The sequence below is a fragment of the Pleuronectes platessa genome, chromosome 11 (assembly GCF_947347685.1).
Source record: "Pleuronectes platessa chromosome 11, fPlePla1.1, whole genome shotgun sequence".
Taxonomy (NCBI): domain Eukaryota; kingdom Metazoa; phylum Chordata; class Actinopteri; order Pleuronectiformes; family Pleuronectidae; genus Pleuronectes; species Pleuronectes platessa.
Window position 1 is genome coordinate 9,576,404 of NC_070636.1, and position 25,833 is coordinate 9,602,236.

The 25,833-nt window shown below is 44.8% G+C and overlaps 1 protein-coding gene across 1 annotated transcript in view; it reads right to left on the reverse strand.

Annotated features, from left to right (window-relative positions):
* Nucleotides 1–4,288: 4,288 nt before the first annotated feature.
* luzp1 (leucine zipper protein 1) overlaps nt 4,289–25,833 on the reverse strand; it is a 45,758-nt gene continuing 24,213 nt past the window's right edge. The window contains exons 3-8 of the mRNA XM_053433753.1: nt 17,605–17,961; nt 15,319–17,512; nt 14,316–14,863; nt 14,033–14,212; nt 7,124–7,411; nt 4,289–6,407 (exon numbers count right to left, since the gene is read on the reverse strand). Of these exons, the coding sequence (XP_053289728.1) occupies nt 7,166–7,411; nt 14,033–14,212; nt 14,316–14,863; nt 15,319–17,512; nt 17,605–17,736 (3,300 nt within the window). The 5' untranslated portion in view covers nt 17,737–17,961 and the 3' untranslated portion in view covers nt 4,289–6,407; nt 7,124–7,165. The remainder of the gene's footprint in view (nt 6,408–7,123; nt 7,412–14,032; nt 14,213–14,315; nt 14,864–15,318; nt 17,513–17,604; nt 17,962–25,833) is intronic.

Here is a 25,833-nt window from a genome sequence, read left to right on the forward strand (position 1 = left end):
AAAACTTGCTGAGCTTGTTCGGCAAAATGTATAAAAAGACACAGCCTCACCGACACAGGTTTCCGACACGGAGGCGCGTTACAAACAGGTTGGTTTTTTATTTTTATTGGAATACATATGGTCTGCTGTACAGTTGGCAGCTTCGAGAGACCTACATGCAGAGTGCGCCAGCCACAGTAAGGTTAAAACATGCACAATGGATTAAGTCTAAAAACAGGAGAAGAAAAGAAAAAAAAGATGGAGCAAAGAACGGCCTCCCCGACAACAACACACCGTCCGTCTGGCATCGCCGACACGCTGAGAGAAGCATCATCAAATCATATGTGACACACGTGTGTGTTTGACACCTCTGACTGTCGGCCTCCTTCTCCTCCACGAACATTTATACACATTAAAAAACTGCTGATTGTACAGGCCTCAAGTTCCTCTGTCTGTGCATGAGTGTAAGTGAGAGATCCAGTTATACACGTCGTCTTGTCATTCCTATTAGATTACTCCTATTAGATTGTTTATATATATACATGTGAGTGTGTGTGCGTGTGTGTGTGTGTGCGTGTGTGTGTTTGTATGTTTGTGTGTGGGGCCTGCATTGTGTGTCTTTCTTTGGCAGCATGTACAAACATACAGCACAGACCATGTACGAACCCTGAATTTATGAGCGAGGGAGAACAGAGCAGCGAAGAGGCCGGACCAATGAATGGGCCCCCGATTAAAAAAAAAGAAGAAAAACACACACACATGGTGAAGCACTCAGCACTGCGGACCTGTTCGGCTCTGATAAAACGCACATAGCTTCTCTCTTCTATGGCTATGACACGACCCTGGCTTCTCTCCCTCTCTCTCCCCCCCTCCCTCTATTTCAAATGGTCTCATCCCGTGGCGTCTCGTCGTGAGAAACATTAAAACAACAAAAACAACAAAATGCAGGAAGAAGAAGAAGAAGAAGAACTCTCCAGGAGTGTAATAACAACGAGGAAGTCAACAAAAACAAAAGAAAATACCATTCTTAAAATCAAGATGGACAAATACTTAATATAATTCAATAATAAGGCCCACTTTACAAAAGTACGAGATTTTCCTTAAATAAAATCTATCCGATATAGCTTCCAAAATAAGACATCTTTTGTTTAACAAAGAAATTTAAACATACATAAGCAGAAAACAACAAAAAAAACAACCTCAACTTGAATATTTCCCCTTTTATTTCAGTATTTTAGAAACACGCTGGCACCGTCTCTCACTGTAAACTGGGAATACTGTGGAATGATTTTGGCACTACTTTGGAAGGCGGAGATGCAGGCCATAGCTCAACAAGTATGATTCCATAATCGATTGCACGCCAATTTCCTTTTTCTTTAAGCCGCGAGATGATTCTTTAAATCCTCTTGTAATCTGGTTGGTGCAAAAACACATACCTGCCCGGTACGCCCAGCTCCTGAAAACAGATTTTAAATCCCGGGACACAGAGGAGGAAGCTTTTTGACAAAAGAGGGGACTAAAGGGGGCATTAGTCGTTTGAGGTCTTAAAGTTAAGTGCTGGTTAAGTGCAGATTACAGCCTACGCCACCCAACGACACCATGACCCCGGCTGCACAATGGAGGCTCTTTGAGGGGAAACGGGCCTGCTCCGCTGCCCGGGCGCCATTTCTGCCGAGCCACTCCAATCTCCACTAAGTACATTCTAGTCTACTTTACAAAAGGGAAAAAACATTGGCTTGTAAATAACGGATGTTTATACAAACACCGGCGGAGCTTTAGAGGGTTTCTGTAAAGTCTGTCTCTGGTATTTCAGCCGGCGAGGAGAGAGCGGCCTCCTTCCTCTCCGCTGCCTGACCACCTCCTCTCAACCACATCCTCCGCAGCCGTGTCCGAAATACTCTGCTACTGCTTCTGATTCTCCGACTCAACGAATGGTTTTTGAAACTGCCGTGGTTCAGGGGTCAGAGCGACAGGCGGACTCTGACACAGAACCCAGCTGCTTCTTTACAGCTCCACAGAAGCTTCACAAGTCTCGAGACCTGTAAAGTCTTCACTGGAGTCCCAGAGGACCAGTCAGTGGATTCCACCACGTCATCACGGGCTCTCGCCGCTGGAAGCCGCCACCAGCGACTGGTGGGTGGATTCCAGAGGAGTCCGGCTCGGTCAGCCGGGTCTGCAGTGGCGTTCATGTTCTGTAGGGCCTTGTGAGGAAGATAGCGTTTCACCCTTGCCCTTTTAAAAAGCCCCACTTTCTTTGAAGCCCCCCCAACAAGTCATAAAACCTACGGGTTCCGACAGCTGGCCTTTGCCGAGGACCCCCCCCCCCCCCCGATTCCAGTGCTCTCCAGTGGGAGGAGGGAGACAGAAAAGACAAGAGATGTAGAAGAATGAAGGGAAGTTACAGAGACACAGAAGCGGTGGAGGGATGAAACTGTTGCGTCCGCATGGCGAGGAGTGATTTATCGGGCTGGAGGGAAGGAAAGTGACACCAGATCATTCCTGGAGGCGTCGGTGTGAGAAGTCTCATTAACCAGCTGCCATGTACAGTAACACTAACCCCCGGTGATGTCGGCCATGAAGATAATTCTAAAAACAACCTAACAAACACATGTGCAGCTTACGACACACACACGCTCACATGTCGGGCTTTGAACAGGAGCGCTGGCGGACATATTAATATCAACACACACCGACGGGCCACCACGTGACTCTCTGGCAGAGCCGGACATGTGATCCCCTCGTCCGTCTGAATTATCCCTGAAGTGCCCGTCACCGCCGAGCCGCGTCCTCCTCCTCCTCCTGTGTTTAGACGCCCTGAGCCAAGACGGAGAGACGGGATTAGAGGCAGCCCTGACCTCTGACCTTTCAGCTACCCAGGGAGCTGCCCATCACTATCCGGTGACAGGCTGCTGGCCTCCGATAAAACAGTACCCCCCCCCCCCCCCCCCCCCCCCCCCCACCGCCGCCCCGTGAAGAAAATGGCACATATCACTGCTGTTCAGGGAAAATGAGATTCCAAAGAAGATGCAGAGAAACAGAGGAGGAGGAGAGGAAGGGGCAGTTTGGAGTCTCTGGATGTAGTAAAAAGGAAAGTTGGAAGGGAGATCGAGGGGGAAGAGCTGGCACTTCCTCGTGGTAAATGAGAAGAGTGGAAGTCGAAACAATAACAGAGAGAGCACAGAAGGACTGTATGATCATCACGTCTTGGCAGCAGCACCGAGAGCTCTGAGCAGAGTGTCTGGTCTGGTTCTGCTCCATCATGAAGCCAGAGGAAGAGGCCACATGGCAGCCGGCGGACCGATCCAGAGGACGCAGCTTTCTGGGGCCGTTGCGGTCGGTGTTCTTTCGAAAGGAACTTTAAAAGTCGGGTTAGAAAAAAGAATGGCTTCCAGGGGAACGTAGGTTGACCTCAGTCGTCTTTGTTAATGTTCCGTGTCAAAATCACTCCGAATGTAAAAAATATATATATACCATCAGTTCTACATGTCATTGAACTGCTCAGCGAGTGGAGGAACATGGGGTAAGTTTATACTTGTTAGAAGCATCTTCTTTTCTTTTTATGTCTCAAGGCACAGATGAACATACTGTTGATGTTTGTAGCTAAAGGTCGACAACCATCTTAGTTTGGATTTATCACCGAATTAGTATTTGCGTGATGATTTGTGGGGGGGGGGGGCAGTTTGACTGATCACCTGATCACCTCTCCTGCAGACCTCTACACAATAAAAGCCCCTGCACACACATGGAGTTATAAATATCACAGCTCTATGGTGGCTGGTGGAATAGAGGAGAACTCGGACAGATCTTTTTCCAGCAGGGTCCGACTCTGGAGATGTTCCGATACCAGCATCACTCAGGCCTCCAATACAGCTGGAGGTACAACACGATACCACCTGTTTAAAGTAAATTAGATTCATCCGATAATACTGCCATTTTCTTGTCACTTCTTCTTCCCCACTCCAATACAGCAGTTGTGCTGTGCTGCCACCGGCAAGGCTTGTTTTTAAGAGCTTTAGGAAAAAGGGATTTCTGGAAGTGTCGCTAAAATGTCAGCAATTTGGCAAAATTTCAGTCCCACAAGTGAAACGGCATCTGCACCGTCAGCAAGACCTCCGATTCGAGGGATTGGCACGACACTATCTCATAAAACACAATCTAATAAAGATCTTTTATTTTTATAAACTGGGGCCGCACTCTAACATCTGTTTAAAGGAAGCAATGGGTTTTTCTACATTTATTTATTTGTGTTAGTTTTCGACTGTCAGACTAGATAATAGAAGTTCTATGGTTTTCATTCTCTGTGTATTTGTTTTTCAGAGTGATCAGCAAACAATGATCACTTACATACGGGGTTGTTATCATACAACTGTTAAAATACATTATACGAGTTGTTATTTATATCAAATGCACTGGTGTCTGATCGCTACTCGGTCTTATGGTATCGGAACATCTCCACTCAACAGCACTCGGATACAGAGCAGCAGAGAGAGGGAACGTTCATAGGCAGATCCCATGTGTCCAGAGCTCTCACAGTCACAGTTGTGTTACTGCGGCGGCCGTACGGGACATTCAGGAGAAACACGACGCTGCCCTGATGGATCGGTGTGTTCCTTTGCATTGTGGGTACATTTTGTTCTGGGATCAACGTTTACAGCGTCTCTCAATCTGCAGTTAAACCCGTGACTTTAACCTAAAATCCAGCAGTTGAATGACACAAACTTGAAAATAACAGTGAGGTTTCCTTGAAGAACACAACTTATCTAATTACTGGCCACCATGAAATCCGTTTCTGTGGCAACCCATCGCTGCTATGGCCTATCTCCCCCCCCCCACCACCAATGAGAGATCGCTCCAACATACAAACCATAAATTGATATTATCATGACATAGCAAAAATAATAAACCTCTTCAGATGAAAGAAAGCTGGGACGATTTCGCACGGCGAACCCAGTCACTCACACGCGAGCCCGACCGCCAGTTCGTGATGTTCCCAGTCCGGCTCCTCTCGTGTCTTTCCTATGACTGGCAGGCGAGTTCACACAGTATTTACAGCAGCACTGAATAACAAGGTCCGACCTGCCAGGCCAGGTTTGCTGGTAATCCACAGTCCAATGTTCACCTTTAAAACGTTCTCTAAAGACACGGAGCAGGACAAGTCGTGAATCAAAGCACCATGGAAACTGTAGCATGGTTCAAGGTTATAAACAATACCCCCCCCCCCCTTTTTCCCACCCGAAATCATTCTATTTTTATACATGTGCGTTGCATTTTATTACGTGCAAACTACTTATCTTGATATGATTAAGCAGACAACGAGGAAAAGGACGATGCAGAACAGGAAGCGAATTACAAAGCATTAAAAACAACTGGTGAAAATGGCAAAAAGCATAAGTAAGGTCCCAGTCTGTCAGAAATTGTGTGTGTGTGTGTGTGTGTATGTGTGTGTTTGTGTGTGGCAGAGCAGAGTGTAATGTATGCCAAGTCACATTCTCTCAAGTGCTCTTCATTTTTTTTTTTACTTTGGACTTTCAACATGCAAGTGTTCACTCGACATCTAAGAACGAAGATTGAATCCAGTTTGAGGTCACTGCATGCCAGGGGAAATGGTTCAAAATAACCCCTAATGCTAGAAATGTGCATGTGCTTGTATGGTTTGAGTGTAAAATAAACTCATGAAAAGAAATCAGATGGTCTGACTGAATTGTCGAAGCAAAAAAATAGAACTGAGCCCAGAGAGAAAATGTGAATCGGGTCTGCAAAGAGGGTAATTCGCTTTCTGTTTTTGGTCACAGTTAATGTACAGATCCTTTAGTTTGTGAAGTATTCAGCATGAAGATCCCAGCCCCCCTTTCAGATGAAGATTTAACATGTTACTGCTGATAAATGCAGTTTTTTTTTTTTTTTTTTTTTAATTTGTGATTCCAAAGCGACACATCCAGCTGTGGCATCCTCGGACAAAGGTCTTCTCAAAGTTGTGAGTCCTTCTTCCTCGGACGCTCTTCAAACCCTCTCTGGCACCCACAAAAATGATATAATCCCCAGCCGTCCGCCAGCATGCCAGCCTCTCCCTTGTCAAATTCTGGGATTACACTATAATACATCCAAGGCAAGGAGCAGAAGAGGATACGTGGGCTGGTGAGGCGACCTCCAGAACGCTGGACAGGCATGGGTCTTTCCATTTATGCCTCTTTGGGGACGGAGAAGGTTTCCGGATGGGAAGAGCCGCTCACATCTCAGTGTGTGTGCTCTCAGGGTCAAATTCGTGGTTTGTTGCTCTTTATGCGGCTGCAACTTTTTTTGTCTTGTCTTTGCTCGTGATAAAAGCCGCAGATGTCGTCCGTGGGAGGTGGTGGTAATAGGTGTAGCCGTTAGTTGATGGGAGAACCGGTGTTTGGCTCCGCTTTTGCCGGTGAGGGCTTAATGGAGTGCTGTTAGGGGAAAAATACATAAAAAAGACCTTATTTAAACTTTTAGATTTTACCACAACTATTCATCTTCCTTTACAACTATTTCCACAATTCCATAGCAATACTGCCAGAAGCAACAAGATCATTTAGCAGTAATTAGGGAGGAAATAGACTGTGTTCAACTGGTACATTTCCACTTCAAATTATTACGACTCGTTTCCAGAGATCCTTTTCGATTGGTGCATGAATAATTAAGTATATCTAAATTAGTATAAATTTAGCTTTTTCATTCCAGGAATTTCTAGTTTTGCCTTATTACTACTGAATGGCATCGTTTTAGGAGAATATTTATGGATTTGTCGTTATAGCTGATTTCAGATGTGCACTCTAGACATTCTAAGTGTCAATGTGCTGTTAACAAAAGCGTAACTTATAGGTCATGTCCTGCCTGTAGCATGTTCTCTGAATTCTCCAGACTGACCGGTTTGAACCTGCTGCGTTCTTCATATTTGAAAAACTTTGGTCAGACTCAGGACATTTTCTGGAGTTCACTGAAAACAGCTTAGGGTTGCTGGGGGTCACTCTACTTATCGAACTATAACGCTGCTGCACCAGGAAATCCTCTCAGGAGAAGGGACATCATTATGACAAGGGTAATTAACATTGGCTTCCTTTAATTGCAGAGTTTCAGGAGTCAGAGGAGAAGAGAAGGAAAGAGAAGCGAGAGAACAACCGACCTGTCCTCCTTCCTGCTGAAGTCCCGTTCAGACCCGAGCGGTCTATTGATATTCAGGCGGACGATGGCTCCACGGTCGACTCCCTGCTCCGCTCCTCCCCTCTGCTTTGGCCCCGGACCCTTGACCCCGACTGGACCACGGCTCCCCTCCTCTGGAGGAGGCTCCCGCTGTCTTGGACACCCGGTCGTAAGAGCTCCCCAGGTGGTGCGGGTCGCCGCTGGGAGGCTGTCGTCTCCAGGCGGCCGGGCTGTGGCTGGAGTTCGGAGTGGGATCTACGCTATCAGCAGCCTGGAAGGGAAAGAAGAGAAAGAAAGTAGATGAAACCCTCGTTGTTAGCATTGGTTTGGTCAGAAACGCAAACTCTTTCAATCCCATATCCTGGATCTATGTATGGGAGCTCCGGGGCATTTTGTTTGGATGGTTTGAGGCCGTGTTTGGACTTTTCTCTATTATGTGGGCATTAAGTACATGCTGTTTATGTTAACTGGTGTGTGACAAGGAAAGTCTGCCATGTGGTCTCCTGCCAGGGGAAAAATCCCCGACCGAAAGCCCAAAACATGCCCCAAACTGAGAGATTTATAATTTGGTGGGCTGACTAGAAAACAAACCCCATTACTAGTCTGTGGTGACTACAACAGCACGTCCTCCTCTCACAACCTCAGTAACCCCGCGCTGAGAAAGTGAGAGTTAGATGACGCTGCAGTTCCTACGGCGCACAGAAACAGCACCCTGCTCCTGTAATTTCAGCTTTAGAAAAAAAAAAAAAAAACCACCATAATTAGTGATATTTGGTGGGCTGGAGTTGGCTTCAGATGCAGTTTCTACGAATGCAGTTTCGCTAATTGGCTTTAATGGAGCCCTGCTGGACTGCCTTCCTCAGTCTCCTGGGGTAACAGACAGGAAATCAGTCACCGGCGAACGCTGCCAAAGGGGCGTGTTCAGTGTGGTCACTTCCTGCTCACGTCACCGGGGGAGGAAATGGCAGAGTGGTATATTCTCCTTCTATGGTAAGCTGCTGCAAGAGCATGGGCTTTCAGAGGGAATGCCATATAATGCCCTGGCAGTGCTCCTCTTACCCTCAAGTGGAGGCCTGTGCGTTCTATAAAACACTTTGTAACAGACCTGATATAAGAAAAGTGAATAAAAATACTTGAGGAAATAAAAAGTTGAAGGAAAAATACAACCACACAGCCTTTCACCGATTTTTTGCTCCACGGAAATTAAGAAATTTGCTCTGCGAAGAGAGAGAACTCTTCTTTGGAAGTGTTGAAAGTATTAGGACAAGAGGAACGTCAGCTGTCTGAATGTAATACATGAGGAAAGGATGTGAAGTAACCTCATGTGCCACGGCAGAGGAAATCTGCCGGAAACATCCAGAGCCACAGTCATCACAGACGTGCTCCTGCTCACATGTTCAGCTTGACCAAAAAAAACACATTAATATGCTGCAAGGGTCAGTGAATCATCTCTCAGCACAGAATGACCTGACAACATAAGAGAAGCAGCCCTGTCAGGTACATCAATTTTACATCATAAAAAAACGGTGTCATGTTAAATTAATGCTGGGAATTAGACTTAGATAAGACGATAAAAGATTATCATCTCTTGTACCCTGAAGATAAAGTATGAATATGAATCAGGCAATTAGCTTAGCATAAACACTGGAAAGGAGGGGGAAAAACTAGCCTGTCTCTAAGGGCAGATCCTGAATTTGAAACTAACAATAACTATGACAGTTTATATCTTGTTTTTAAGTTTTTTTTAAGTCTACAATGTGCTTCACAATTTATTCAATAGTTTGTGTTTTTGCTCAAAGCTAACAAGAAATGAAACATGCAACTTACTGAATCAGAAATTGTACAAGGACTTTGGGCATGTAATTGGCCCCTTACTTGGTGTAAATTGTGGCCCCGTAACGGCCCCCGATTCAGAAAAATCTTAGATGCGCCACTGCCTGCATCTCATCTCATCTCCAAAGATAAAAAGAAGCTGCCGACCAGTACCTCTGGGTGTGTAATATTTACTGTACACTCGTTCAGTATAACTGGTTTCGATCTTGTAGTCTAACTCTAAGAAAGAAAGTTAATAAGCTTCTTTTCCAAAATTGTCAAACCCCTTTTGAAGGATTGTTTTACTCTTCATGTGTAGATACTTAAATCCTTCATTCATTCAGCCTGAGCACTCTTGAGCTTTAAGACAAAAACAAACATAAAAGCTCTAATTTTAAGAATGACCAGCAAAAGTTTCCAATAGTTCGCTTGGAAAACCAAAACAGAAACTCTGAGAGGACTCCATTTTACGATGCAGAACGAAGGCCAGCCAATTTGAGAAATAACACAAGTAGCAAGTCAGAACAAATTATATCCCTGCTCTAAATCTGTCTGCCCTTGGTCTCACGCCCTACTTTCAGGAATCGTGTTGTCTTGCCAACCCCAGCTCTTAAATCTGCTCTCCAGCAAGACAGTGCCCTCAACGCTCCAGGTTAAACGTTTCAGAAAAGGTGAAATATGTGTGTCTGTGTGTGTTCTATAGCCTTCTATTTATTGCTTTTCATATCGCACTGTTATTCCAGAGGTTTTCTTTTTTCCATGTCTGGGTCACATCAGGCGACTGGTGAACAGTCGAGTAACTCTGATCCCACACTTTACCTAACTGGTCTTTGATTCAACAAAGGATGTTTTGGTATCTTGCTCATCAGCCATATCGGCCCCGCTGTCGCCAGCCAAACATAAGTTCCCAGCTCATTCATGTACGGGCTGAGGTTTCCTACAGCTACAGCAGGGAGGAAGCACTACAATGCTGTTCTGTTCTGCACTCTGAGGTGTGGAGTGACCACTGGAGAAAGCAAGAAATCCCCGTTTTAACACCTCATTTCTGAGTTTGGCTTCCGGTGTGTTTCTCTGCTACCAGTTCTATCAGAGTCTATGTATCTTCACCACAGACAATATAAAGATGGACAACCTGACTGCTCCCCACAAGTGACGCCAAATCATCTTGATTGCCTCATAGCTTCATACATTCTGCCTCCTCCATGTTAGTGAATGGGAAATGGAGAAAAAAATGGTTTGAATGGTTATTTTAAGTCGTTCTTATCACACAGACTTATGTTTAAGTGTTAATTCTTTCAAAGAGTTTGGTTATATTAAGTTATTTAGTGCATCTATCGGGGGGGGGGGCCTTGATCGCTCCCAACCACGATCGCCACAGCACAGGCTAGCTCCAAAGGACGTCAAAAACGAAAGATGGCAGCAACCATACTTGGGGTTTCGTGGAATAACGAGAGGAAGTGAATGGCAATCTAACTGATGCGTCTTACATGTCCAAAAATAAGGTCAAGGTTAAACAGCATTTATGGGTTCAGGCCATGATGACAAGAGCATGACCTTTCAATAGATACAAAAACATCTCAGTCTCATAAAGTGTTGAATAAATGACATCCTGATAATTTAGACACTGGGTCAAAAGAAGTCGGATCAATCAATAAGCTAGTTTGCCCAGGCTGCTCTGGGGGACTTAAAGGAATTTGGAGGTGTTGTCTCCTCCTTAAATACAATTGATCGATAGTGTGTCTTTCTGCTCGACAGTAAGCCGACTGCAGTCTTATCTACTCTCAGTGCCCTCTTCGAACAGTATTCCAAAAGTCTAACACAATAATTACATATCATCATAGCAGCCATTTAAATTCAAACAAACGTTTAGAGATTGTGATTCGGCCAAAGATAGGAGTATAGATACCTAGTGAAACAATGATCAGTGGGATGTTAGTTAATGATGATTGGCTCCGTTCCTCTCCCCATCATATTAAACGTTTCCATCTGTAAAACTTCTAATAATGTAACTCTTCTCTCGCAACCTCTGACACTGCAATCACAAAGTAATCCCAACCTCCCACTGTCCAAACTGCAGCTGTATCCAAACCTCTTGAGGATGGATGCCGTTCAGACCACTGAAATGTTCTGAAGGTCCAAACCAAAAAGCTGATCGGCTCTGCTCCAAGGAATGCTTCAGAGCCAAATTACGATCTGAGGTATGTTTAATGTTTTTTGCCCTGTAGCAATCTTTGCTCATGATTTCTATCTGAGCGAAGCGGTTACTTCTTGCATCCAGCATCAGGATGAACAAGGTTTTACGGTACCACAGAGTCGACCAAGTGGGTTTAGGAAATCCCCATAATAAAGTACAAAAAAAGCGTGACTGACAAAAAACACTGAAGGAGCAACGAGAAACATAGAGTTCATCCGGCCACGGCTGATTTACCACATCAGCTTCAGGGCAGGGGTTGGCTTGATAGACTAGTTCCAGGGTAAGCAGGGATGTAAGGGATGAGTCATGTGGAACAGGGTCAGGAAGAAGATTTGATCACGTTTGATCGAGCCCATAGAGGCTACCGCGTGGGATGGAGTCATATTAGCTGCATTCATTTCATACAGTGGCTCAGCTGACTTGGGATGGGAGAACTAATTACATGGAGAAAGAAGGAGTGGGAAGGACAGCTGTTTGTTTCAGCCTTGGCAAGCTGTCACAGTATTAAAGAATAAAAGTAGAGCTGTCTAAAGGTTGAAATATTTTTCTTCTACCAAGATCTTAGTAAAACTAGGAGAGGACTAGGAGAGGACACAACTCTGCTAAGCCTGACTGGCCACTTGATCATACATGTGTTGACATCAGATACATTTGGATCGGATTAGCTTACTACACATGCCTGATCTTTTTCATTAAGATCTCTAATCTTGCTAAAAGACAAAAGGCCAATGAAAACTCAAAATCTACTTGGCTGAGGTTAAAACTAAAATAATAACATGTTTTTAACAAAAAATTCTTAAATGTTGACTGTAAGATGTCAGTTAATTCAAAACACCAGCAGCCGCAGGAATATCTGCATGAATAAGAGACTAAAACAGTGATTTAAAACAGTAATATAAATTTGACCTGGAATGTGATGTCAGACTTTTGTACTTTGGGATACTTTTAAAAACAAAAACAATATTGAGGATTAATAGTCAGTATTGAGTTGGATAACAGTTAAATTATGATGGTGAATCTCAAAAGGAATACCTCCTCAGTAGCTTTACTGCCCTAGTGAGACCAAATATGATTGATGAGACCACAGTCACTTTGCATGTATATGTGTGTGTGTGTGTCTGTCTCCTTGGCAGCATGCAGTTTATTTATAGGGGGATTTTACCCAAAGGCCTCCAGTCCCCTCTAGTTAGTCAAAGTGACAGACTGGCATGTTATTGTAGCCATGGAGTCGTCTTTGCTCATCTGACAATACATCATACGTCGACACAGAGGTGAGTTTATACTGTTGTTGCCCATTAGTAGCTTTCACCTCATCTTTCTGAGGAACTGTGTAAACATTCACACTCCATTAATTAAGTCCTTCATATGTGCACACTCTCACATGGGAACATGCGACAGAAACAAAAAGAAAAAACAAACACAAACAAATATCTCCGGGTGAAACTGCGCAGCCACAAACTTAGAAGACCCCGACAAAGACGTCAAGAGAGTTTGTGATGATAAGAGGTGATGCCAGTGTCCATGTGCTGTAAACAAAGTCACATGACTTCTGCAGCAGAATAAATACATTACTTCCTGCCTCTGCACGACCCCTCACCTCAATCCTGCGGAGGATTTGTTGTTGTTGTGAACCCGTTTGAGCAGAGAACCCCCCCCCCCCCCCCCCCCCGCTGTGTTGAGCATGTGTGAAAAGAAAACTGCAGAGAAAGTACGGACCCAATTCTCCACAGTTCCTCCACGGGTCATGTCTGAAAACGGCTATATACAGTGACACCGGTTTACCTGTGAAATGCTCATAAGTACAATAAGCCAATATTATCGGTCAGGCTCTAGATATAACGCAGCTTCACAATCAGAGTGTTATGTCAGGTTGTGCTTACAGTGTTGCCATGTTGGATGTGAAAAGAAAATGTCTTAACTATTTGCAGATAAAAGCATCAATTCAAAGCTTTTGGAAAGTGGTGGATTAACACGTGTGTGCAAAAAAGAGTTGTTTGTGGAACAATACACAAAACACATATACAAGTACGTATTAGGTCCTCAGTAATGTTTGTGTTGAATAGAAATGCAGCCCGGCAGCGGCACAGACTATAATGTGGTTGCGCATTTAAGTACAAGAAAGCTATTTTCTTCTCCGTGAGGTTTTCCTAACCTTCTTTTCCCCCTGTTGAGGTCTTTTTCATTTCCATCCTCCCTCTTCTGTTTTTTGTCCCACCCTTTTCTCTTTGTCCTTAGTGGGGCAGCAGGAGTGGGGCCTACAGAAGTGCTGTGCTAAGCTTGAAGTCGCAGAGCCTAGCGTCAGGGAAAAATACAAGCTGAGCTTGCATGCAAAGTGGACACACCAGGAGCTGAGGCCTGCGGCTGCACTTACTGACCTTTTATCTTCAAGACAAAACTACTTGCAGACGGTTACACATCATAACCACCACCTGTACGGAAATCCTTATCTGGCAGAGACTTTTTTTGGAAGCCACATATACAGGAATAGCTTGGGAGCATGTTTACCTTTGGCAAGAAATGTTTGAGAAGTTTACAATGAATGAGAAGGGCAAGACAATACTATCAGTGAATTGCACTTGCGTTCTAAATAAACAAAAACCCAAATATGTTTCAGTCCTGCATTAGGAAACATTTGTCATAATAAAGATGTCAAACAGACAAACGTGTTTCTTTTCTCGTAGCTCCTGTTGGTGTTTTCTTAACGGGACAAGCTTTCTTTCCCGATTGTCAAAACACAGAGCAATAAAAAAAAATGTTTTGACAGCTGTTTTCTGCTTCGAGCTAATGTTTGTAATGTAATGTAAAGTTCGTAGACTGAGCGAGTGCTGTCACCTTTACTTCTAATGAGAGCAGAAAAGAGCACAAACTCTAAGTCGGTTGTCTTACCGGTGGTTGTTGGGCGTATGATCGTCCCCAGGACTGAGAGGTGACAGGCGCGTGGGGCACTGTCCTCACCATGCCTCCGGTTTCCAGAGCGGGAGACGGAGAAAGTTTCCCTCTGCGCATGAGTTGTTCCTCTGATTCTTTAGTGCTTGGAACCCCACTCTTGATTCTCCGCATGTAGACCTGTGACAGGCAACACGAAGAGCAAAATTGTGCATCCATGAAATAGAGCCGTCCTTTTCTTTTCGAATTTAACTTTGTCTCAAGAATGTAATCTGTCTCTCACCTCTGCAGGAGACGGCTTGGCTCCCTTCTGCGCCGCAGCATTCCCAACAGCTTCTTCCATATCTAAAGTGGTAGTTGCCCGGTAAGCTCTCCATGTTGTTACAGCTTCAGCCTCGTCTTCAGATCCACCATCTGCCATCGTCCTTGTGGCCCCTCGCCCCATCTCATCCACTGAGGCAGGGCTTCTGGTCCTCCAGGTGCTTCTCACAGTCACATTCTTCGTGTCTGGTCCACTCTCTTCTTGGCTCGGCCTTTGGCTTCTCCAGCTGGTGACCGTGGTGGTACTGCTGTTGCTCTCGAAGCCAGACTCTGTGTCATTGAATTCTCCGGATGTGGCATCCGTCGACTGGAGGCTGAAGTTGCTGCGTTGGCAGCACAGATGACTGGTCTCCACTCTGGAGGTGCTGTGGAGCTTGGACTTTGACGAGGAATCACTGTGCTCGTCTGACCCGTAGTCCGGGTCCTGGCACGGCCGCAAAGCGATCTCACTCTTGAGGATGGAGAATTCATATGGGACGGAAATACTGCCCCGGTGCTCACTGGCGGGACCTGGCAATTCGTCAAATATATTTAATATTTTCTCAGCAAAACATTTTACAGATATAAAAGTACTGTATTATCCTTCATAATACCCCCATTTTAGCCATGCCAGTGATGGGATTCTATATATGACTAAATGAGTCAGTATTTTGTGCTCAATGCTCCTGGAGTTAACAATTAATAACAACATAATAAGCAGTAATGTGAGCATATTAGCAATAAATGGCAATTTATTTGAATGTAAATCACCATTTGGCACTAACATTATCCCATATCATATAATTGTACTGCTCCAGTTCAAAAAATGTCACGTTGTGTGAACTGAAGTGCTGAATTATGAGATTCTCAACATACCAGGTCAGGATTGCTGACAACAGGCTTCATACAGGTTTGTACAGTATGTGTGTCAGGAAGTCTGGTGTTCACTGAAGCAAAACACTAGTTAATGAATCGTCAACACTTACCTATGAGGATGTTACTGGTGGATGTGTGTCGCTCTTTGACAGGCATGGGTTCACTGCACACGCTGCTGCTGCGGCTGCTGGTTCTGGAAGAGCTCGGGTCATTGGGGTAGATGGTTATACTACTGGTTATTTTACTAGACGTGGTCACGACTGGTTTGGTAGAGATTTTGGGTTTGCCGTTGGTGGACAAAGGTTCCGAAATCATAATTTCCTTTCTATCAATCTCAACAATAGCGGGCTTGATGACAGCTCTAGACCTCAGCGCCTCACGAGGGCTGCACACTCGCTGGATCTCAATCCCTGACGGAGTATGCGTTGGCCCCTGGTGGCCCCCCTCTGCAAACTGTGCCCTGCTGTGGAGCTCCTCATCAAATGAACTCCTGGAGGAAGAGCCCTCTGAATTTGAGTCATGGACATGGGAGTATCTAGGATGTCTGGAGGTTGGAGTCCTACTGCTTACGGTTGTAGCAACTGTCTCAGTCAGTGGCTCTGGTTCATATGGTCTTGAACCAGTAGATTCCGTTTCCGAGGCAGAGGAATGACCCTCTGACCCATGGTCACTGGTCAGCAGAGGAGTGACTTGAGATCTGTAGGCTGTGAATGATCCGTTGGCTTTGGACAGCGTGGAAGCAACAGAGGCCGATTCCTGAACCTGGTCTGTTGATTCCTGATCTGAGGCAGACGCTGTGTCCTTCTCTAGTGCAGAGAGACTGTTGATGTTACCGGAGCTTTCAGGCACCACGTCAGAGTTGTTTGATTCACTATCACTGCCAGCGTACAACTTTGACGACTTTTCTACTCTGCTCTTTTTTGTCTCCCCATCCGTCTGCTTGTGAGTTGTCCTCAGTGGCTTCTGGGCATTAGCAGCTGGAGGGTAGCGACTAAGAACAGACTTTTTAATATCACTAGGTGTGTTTACAGAGCTGAATGCGGCTCCTCGTGACTTCTCCTCGGTTCCTCGTCCCATGTCTCGTATCCCGTTATCGGATGACATTGCAGTAGTTAAGGTTTTGGGTGTCCTCCTAATCTTGGAAGAAGGACTCAGGGCTCTCCTCACAGACTCCTTGTTCCTGTGTTTAGGGGAGCTTGGTTCTGAGCCAGCTGCAGCACTCCTATATTTAGGCTTCTCTTGTCTGAAACCACCCTTCACCATAATCTCTTCAGTCTCCGCTTTGCCATTCTCCAGGACGCTCGGGGGGCAGATGTTACTGCTTCCATTGCCATGTTTATCTATGTTACTGATTCCATTTCCTCCAATCCCAGCTTTCCCACACAGCTGTGTCCTGAGCTGTTCCACCTGCTCACTTAATTGGCGAGCCCGGTTTCGCTCCATCTGGAACTTCTCATGAAGGTCTCCATTTTTGGACTCTGAGCTTTTCAAATCATCCTCCACTATCTCCAGCTGTTTGAGGCGATTCTTCAGCCTCTCGACTTCCTGCGTCAACTCTTTCACCTTGTTGTCCTCTTCCTGCGACCCTTCAATGCCGCTGTTCTTCTCATTTTCAGATTTGTTCATAAGACTGATATTGTCATCTGGCAGCTTAAAGTAGTCAAGGTTCTTCTTGTGACCACCCAGTTTACTAGAGAGCAGCCCTGTGGATGACAGCTCATCCTCAATTCGTGACCGCATGGAATCTGGCCGGCCAGGATCTGGAGATATGCCAAGGTGATTTTTCTGGTGCTCCAGTTTTTCTGTCAGCTTTAGAATGCTCTTCTCGTCCTCTCTCTGTTTCTCTAGTAGCCTCTTACGCTCATTCACAAAGGCTTGGGTGAATCCCTTGAGTTTCTCAAGCTCCATAGCCAAAGCCTGCTCTGCTCTGTCAAGCTTTGTCTCAGACCCCTCCATCTCCTTTAAACGGGCTTTGAGAGTCTCCAACTCAGACGAGAGCTTCTTGGTCAAGTTCTTCTCCTCGTTTAGACCGAGGCAGAGCTGGCTGCAGTCAGACTTGCTTTTCCCAAAGGCTTCTTCCAGTTTCTCCAGTTCGGCCATTCGCCGTTGTAGACGTTCAGTATCGGCCTTTAGCTCCTGTGTAAGACTTTCCTCCTCTTCCAGTTTCTCCCTGACAGTGCGACAGAGGTCCTCAGCTTTGCGTACCTCCTCATCTTTACCCTGGATCCTTAAGAGACGTTTCCTCAGGGCCTCCACATCAGCAAGCAGGGAGGAGTTGCTGCCCTCGGCCTGGATGATCTTGTCCTGTGCAGAGAGAAAGAGTCCAGTCAGTCATTAACCTATTCTTGCAATGCATTTCTGTTCTACCTCACTTAACTCAATGAACCACTACTGACCTGGAGGTCAAGAAGCTCATCTTCAGACTTCTGCAGCTTGTTGGTGGCTTCTTCAAGTTCATCCAGTCTGCGGCCAAGACTCTGTAGCTTGTGCCGCAAGTGGCGATGTGTCATGTCTTTACAATCAGACATGACGACACAGTTCTATGTTTAATCAGTTAGATATATTTAGTTACTCAGACTATTTGATGACACCGTTTTGGATGGTCCACATTTGTGTAGTAGTGATAGCAAGTCCTCCAGGCTCTTGAAGAAAAGCTCTTTTCTCTTGATGGTCTGCCTCGTTTTCTTTCAGTGGCTGTCGCTTTAAAACTCCGAAGATCCCACAGGGTGGTGTTTAGAAGGTGAATCTGTCATCTGTAGGAGGGACAGAGGAAGCAACAGTTAGTCATCTCTAATTTGTCAATGACAGTCATTTGCATTCTCAAAACGTGGTTTCGTAAGTGAAGAATGGAGAGAGGGAGAGAAGACAGAGATTAGCTCACAGCACAGTGTAGCGGATAAGCGCAGTCAGCATACTTGGTTCTACAGTTCCATCTAATTGCTATGACACATAGCATATGACAAATGAGGCCAAACACCAACGCATGGAGAAACTCACTTTAACACATACACAAACAAATCTTTCTATGGCTACTTTTTATAGTCAGTACAAACAGGACCGGGAATTGGTTTCTCGAATACCATGAACTGCACCACTCTTCACCGTGTACTTCACCATGTCGTCCTTTGAAGAACATGTGTGAGTGTGGGGGTTTACAAATGACTGCGCACGCACGCACGCACGCACGCACGCACGCACGCTTTGTCATCTCGCCAATGTTAAATCCAGCATCGATTTCTGTATGCCTGCCCACTTCTGCTGAAAGCAGCACATCTCAGTAGCACCGTCCTCTTTCATGTATCTGCACACATACACGGCTGTCACCGTGGTAACCACATCACTATTAATGGTCCCTCAGGATGGTTGCGATGATAAAAGTTGAAAACGGTTTCACTTTGCAGGTCTATTAGTCCCTTTAGGCATGAATAAATTAGCTTTGATACAAACTCAGTCCCATCATTGCCACATATAAGGATATTGATTATTGCTAGTCAGTACAATTAGGACTCAGAGGTTGGATCATATTTAGGTTTCTACAGCCAGCTCCCATCAGTGGACCCAGCATGGATCTATGTAATGAAAACATAGATTATTAGCACACAGCAGTCTGCCTGTCAGCATGGCCTCCATAAATCAATGCAGATGCTTTTGTCTCATGTATAAGTCAGGTAGCAGTCGTTCATGGCCCTTCACCCCCCCCCCCCCCACGTCATTCCGGGGAGCACTGATCAAGAAGGAAAATAATTGACCCATGGGGTTGGAACATAATCAACATCTGCACACATCATCATTTATCGACTGCCATGATGGCCAGCCAACACTATGTGTCTCCTCTTTCTATTCCCATACAGCACCATGTTCAAAGACTGCCTTCCTAAATGCTAACGACCACGAAACATAAAGACTACTGTAGTTGTCTCTCACATTAAATTACTTTAAACACTGTTAAAACATCAATCCCAGCCGTAAATTTACCAACTCTTTTTATCTACATGAACTATGTGTGTACATGGTATATAACAAGGTATAACTGGCCATTATGGTTTACTCCGACGTAGCTTCATATATTTTCAACCGTTTAATTTGGTGCCGAAAGCCCAAACCACTCTTCCCATAATTTATTAAAGGTCTTGTTGAACATAAACCAAAGCAATAACCTTTGAAAGTCAATGTGGCGACGATAACTTTATGAAGAAGTACAATCTGAGCTAAAAGCGTTTAGCTGCAGCATTTTAATTATTCTTTACTTTCATGAGGTCTGGTGGTTTGGTGCAGTGCGAGACATGAAATAAAGAACGAGGATTGAAGAGGGAGCCGGAGAAAAGACAAATGGGGAAGAATGTTGGAGAGAATGCGGCTAGCATAGCTGTCCACTTGCATGCCAGAACACCTTAGTCAATAAAGTGATTTTGTGCTGCATTTGCTCTGCCCAGCTGTGGCTTGTTAAGTGAGCTGTAGACCAATTCTTCTCTGTTGTCTTGAGGTGGTCGCTGTGATCCAAACCGGTGCTGATGGATGATCCTGTTCAAGAGGAGTAAAAATACCTCAAAATATTCCCATATATTCATTTTAAACCCCCCAAAAATTGTTTGCAACAAAATTCTAAGAGATATGGCTCGATTCTTTATAACAAGTCTTCAGACTGCACCGTGCAGCACAGGGAAAATATTATCACTGAAAATTTGAATTTATATCGTGAGAAAACGCTGGAGCTACTTTCAGACATGCACTGAACTCCGGATATGCTCCTGAAATTTTCCGAATGAATGTGAGAATGCAAATTTTCAAATCAGTCCAGACAACTCAGACTTTTTTTTTCCTGCCAGCCCCTGAAAACTCTAGATAATGTCCAACTGAGCCCATGTTAGAAGACAGCATGATATCGTCCAGGACACCAATCTGAACCGATGTCTGGTTGTCCTACTGTCCTGTCCCATATAATAATGAAATATCCTTTGAGTTAGACATTTAAAAAATGTGGCTTTATATGATTAGTCATTGGGTTTTAATCCTCTACGTATGATGATTTTTGAAGTTGGCCAGCTCTCATCCTGCTTAGGCGCGGTGTTTCGTTAGGTCCGGCTACTCCTGTCTTGGCAGGCTGCCTACCCCTCCTTTCATTCTCCTTTTATTTCTTTGCCAGCTCTCTACCCCCTTTCCCTCCCTCATCTCTCCCTTCCATCCCTGTCTCCGACACGCACACCAGCAGGGCAAAGTGGCCGCTTCAACGGGGTGGCAATGCGTGCAAAGTGACTCTGGCAAGGGCATGCTTCTGCCTGACCAATCAAAATACCTGATTCACTTATCACTGGGGCCTCATTAGCTACAGTCAGGAAAGAACCGGAAGGAATTTGAACTATGGTGGGTGAGAAGGAAAACATGACGTACAAAACCGGTAAAGGAAAAGGGGAGAAGTAAGAGGTCAGAGTTGAAGAAATGAAGGCCGTGAGTACCACATGGATAAGTGCTCATCAACCCTAATATTCCTGTTCTCCATCCTCATGTGGATATTCACAAATAAGTTTGACTGCAGCATGAAAAGCCAAAGTTGTTTGTCCAAGAATAAGTATGAAAACATGGAGAAGAGAGGGGAGGGAGGGGAATACGGTACAAGGTGGGCTGTGAGGCTATTCTGAACTTGGCTCATAAGAAACACAAGAGTTTCATTCCCCCTGGGCTTTGTTTGACAATTGCGGAAAGCCTGAAGGGGGGTAAGGGGCTGTGAGGCAGCGAAACTGACCCCTTTTATGCAGACACATTCCTACAGAATAACCAGGGCATTGCCAGTCCCTCGCTGTGCCTTGAATACTCCTAACCAGGCCACTGACGGAGACTCCCGGACCTTCTCTCTGCCCAAACTCATTCCAAACCAGGACACTGTCTGGGTTCAATGGTGAGGACACAGAGAAGATGTAAGAATGTTTCTAAGAGTTTGCTTTGGTTAGCTTTTAGCATTAGAGGGATCTCAGCTCTGAACACTTTCTCCTGGTTGTCTTTTGCATGAATCTTGTGATTTACCTGACCCACATCTGACCGCAGGTTGTCATCTGTATCTAAACTCTTATAAACTTATAAATTAAACACTGACAACAGCTTCACCAAGCCGTGATTGGCTGCTCAACACTGAACGACTCTGATGCGCTTCACTTCCTGAAACCTGCGTGGCAGGAAGTTTCCTGCTTGACCTTTCACTCCTTGAATTCTTACGTCTGCTGCTGCTACGAGACACAGGGCACCGAGGCAGGAGCTCACCGGTGGTTCATGGTTACACTTTACAATTAATTAACATCCAATGTGTTGCTCACTGTATGCACAACTGAAGACCATTAGAAATGCAAAAAGAAGGGGACCTGAAGAGAACGCCTGTTTTGTAACAAAATTAAGGAAATTCTAGTTTCAAGGCCATTCCACTCGTTTATTTTGTATTGTGAAAATAAGTGAATTGGGGGCTCCCTACTGGTTTTATCTACACGAGAAGAGCATCAACTGGGTTGTGCGACAGAGCTGCGGTTTAGTTGAAACCTGTGGATGCCAATTTTTACCAAATGTGAATGAATGCTCATTTCCATCAATTGCTTATATTAGAATGTCTTGCTTTACAGTTGGTGTTGCTGATTTACATATTTTGTGTGTGCGTGGTGTGAGATAAACAGACAAAGGACAACACAATGGTACCAATAAAAAGAGAGTTGGTCAAAGCTCAAGAGGAAGGGAGGCAGAGAGGGAGGAGGGACGAGCTTCAATCTGTCTTTAATGACCAATACCAACGGACTTGTAAGTGAAACTCTGTTGAAGAAGAGGTTCATCCATTCTGCTTGTGCTCTCACACACACACACATGCACGCACACACCAAGGTTACAATCATATACCATATCATTAGGGCTTTAGCCACTCTCTTCCTGCTGCCTGCTGGCTTTAGTACATTCTGTTCCCTCCATGAAAGAGAGAATGAAGGCAGGAAAGAAAATCCCCCCTTTTTCTTTGCACTTCACGTTCGGCTGTAAGTTGGAAGTTCTGGGTCCGAAGCTCTTCTGCCTCATGAACTGTAGTTAATAAAGGGCCGGTCAAAATGCCTCAACCACATCTTCATGTTGGGTAACTGCTAGTTTGAGTATGTGAATGTGTAACAAGTACTCTCTCTCTGTGCGTGCGTGTGTGTGTGTGTGTGTGTGTGTGTGTGTGTGTGTGTGTGTGTGTGTGTGTGTGTGTGTGTGTGTGTGTGTGTGTGTGTGTGTGTGTGTGTGTGTGTGTGTGTGTGTGTGTGTGTGTGTGTGTGTGTGTGTGTGTTGGTGAGTGTATGGATGACTGCAGAGGATGGATGCTGGCGCAGCAGTGGAAGCCACAAGATGGTGGAGACCTGATGCTTCTAACTTTTTTTCCCCGTTTTTCCAAGAAAAAGAAAACCGGCATCCCATAATGTTCGGTTTGTCGTTTCCTGTGCTGTCATGTTACTTTTTTCCCATGTTTCTTTCACCCTTTTAGTTTTGCGCCACTTCGGGAAAAAGGGGTAAAGAAACGAAGGGCAGAGCTGCATTTCAACAGAAGAGTGGCTAAGGAACTATGGCTAAGTAGCTGGTTCATTAATGGGATGGGGATACCTTCTCTCCTCAGACTTGTCTGGACTTAAATGACATCTAACAGTGCAAATATGAATATTTGTTTAAAAGTGGGTGAATAAATTGTTGTGTTCTTCCAGTCATTTGTAAACAGTCTGAACGCATTATACTTTTAAGATGAAACAAGTGGCTCCTCGTGGTTTTGAGCTTTTTTCAAACACACAAACTAAGAGAGTGCGAGAGAAAAGGGAAAATAAAGACAACAGAGCAAGATTTCTATTGTTACGTGAAAACAAAACTATTTGAAGATGGGATAGTCTGTGGAGGCATAATCACCTGTCTCTAGGAATTTCCACAGCCCATGCACGTCTATGTTTTCTGCTCCACCTACTACAGTTATAGGTTTAATTAATATATTAATACTATGAAATGTCAGGTTTAACTATCTGCGACAAACGGACAACATAACATAATTTGCCAATTTAAATGTCTAATGAATCACAGTTTAACTTAATTTATAATCTCATCTTCAAATGAGACCTAGTACACTTGCAGACGAGCCAATGAAGTCAAAGGTTACGCTCGGGAGGTGAATGATTATCCTAATGATGAACGTTTATGTGAATATCACGGTAAGTTTCATGATGAAAATCTTGGCTGTTAAAATAACAAACCCTCCGTCTCCCGTCTGAGCCCAGTAACTCACAGCCTTGTCTAGGGCTCTACTCACCACCCTGTCGCTCTACATCAAGAGCCCTGTTCCCGGGGCTTAAAACACTCTGCTTGTACAAGAGGGCACGATAAGAAGCGAGGGGGAAATATGGGGGAGGGGGGGGTGAGAAATGCCAGAGACAGGAGGAAGGAAGGGTGAGACGGGCACGGCAGGATGAGAGAGAGAGAGAGAGAGAGAAAATCCAGAGGAGTTACAGTATCTGACCTGTACGTGGCTCGATGCACACACAAAATGTTTCGGCTTCTCTGTTTATGACCTGATTGCAGATGTGACTTTGGAGCCTGACTCGAAGCCAAATCAAAGCTTTGCAGCTCCACTCCTGATCTTACAGGCTGAACGGTAAATTAGAGCATGTTTCCTTCATCAGGGAACAGCGCCACACGAACACGCAGGGCAGTCACTGCTACTGCGATCAAGACGCGGAAGCACGGAAAGATATTAGATGCTCTATTTAAAAACAGCAGCACCTGAAAATACGGGCCAGTCAGTTGATAGCTGGCTCTCGGGCCAAGAGGAGATCTGGAAAAGGTTAAGTCCAGTCAGTTCAATGAAAACACAGCATGTAAAGTAACGCAGGCAAGGAGGGATTCGGTATCTCCTTCGACGAAAACCTGAGCCAAGTGGATGCTCACCAGAGCAGAGAGAGGGTTGCAGGGCGCTCTACTTTCCCCTGTTCCAGCGGATATCTCCCCAGCACCTCTCTGTTTCAGCGCTCACCCGAAATGACACAAAAACCAGCTGAATCAATTATAGTGTGTTTGTAGTTATTGGCATGGCAGGTGATGCTGCAGATTAGAGGCCGTCCAGGGTCTCGTCCATGTCTGGTAACTTACACCAGTAATCATCTAAATTACAGAGAATTTAATCAGGTCAGGTAGGGCTAGACTGAAAAGTTGGACGGCGTGATGAATTGACCAATTTTGGCCTACTGCAGATATCCTGTATCATATCAGCATATGTCAGTTCATAAAAGAAACCGCAGTGTTTACACAGTGAAGATACCGAATGTTTGGGAGAAAGTGAGACACAGCAGCATCTGCATTACTCGGTTTTTCCTCCACAGAAAACTGGAACAAAAAATGATTTTCAACTGTTATTTAGAGAATCCTCGTCAAAAACACGATCTTGTATAATTAGAATTACTGCACTGCCGTCGTATGCCTTCGCCAACCAGTGCTGTTTATGTGAATGTATTTCTGACATCTTGACCTTTGGCTACCAATATCGAATCAGTTCATCCACGAGTCCAAGTGAAATTCCATTTAGGCATTCTTGAGATATTGTGTTTACGAGGATGGGACAGGCGGACGGTAAGTCGAAAACACAGTGCCTCCGGCCACTGGCTGTTGCTGGCGTGGATGCAGTCAAAACTTTACAGGCGGTGAGAGAGCACAAACCTCCACCAAGGCCCAACAGTGTCCCTATAAAAAAATATAAAATCCACTAGATCCTGAGTTTGATTTGGATCGCACCAAGCTGTGAACACTCACAAATACAGTATCAGTGCCCTACACAGATTGTTTTCATCAAAATCCATGAATTATAGTCTGAGAAATCTGTGTCAAAATAAAAGTCCTATCTCAAAATCTTAAAGAAAGTGAAAACAAGCTCCTGGATTTGGAACTTAGGAATCACTGCGTTATCGATACATTTGTATTAGACATTTCTAGCTGCTTAATATCGGCCGCCAAAAACACAAGTTTAAGCAATCCTCTTGTTGTCGATGTAAACACACAAATTGATGTCCAGTGTGACTTGCCATGAAACATTTCCCCACTCCTCCCCGGCACTGCTGCCCTCTGTGTCCGGGGGTCAGAGGTCACTGACACTGTAAACATGTAAAACACTCCACCAGAGACACAGGGGCAAACAGGACACAGGCCCTGATTAGGAGAACAGATTGTGTTGTTTTGTACTTGAGCTAAACCGAAACCGAGCTGATCTGAACTAAAATAGAATTCTGGGTTTTTGAATGACATGGATACATGGATTATTGGTAATAAATAGTTACTTAGGGAGTAAAATAGGACTACAACATGCTCAGTAAGTAATGAATACACGTCATGTGTCCGTTAAAGCTTCGCACAAGCAGAGACAAAGAATAAAAACATGTTTCACATATTGTCCAATTTCTACACACACATAAAACAAACTAAGAATAATACAATTATTTCAAGGCAATACATTTTGAGTTTAAGAGTTTCACATGTGACGGGTTGGCAGACTCTCTGGGGTTGTGAATGGGTGCATGTTCATGTGTCTGTAACCGCAGGAAGTCACCAGCTGTGAAGTGAGAGACAGGACGACTCCAGCAGGAGACATAACTGTCCCACCA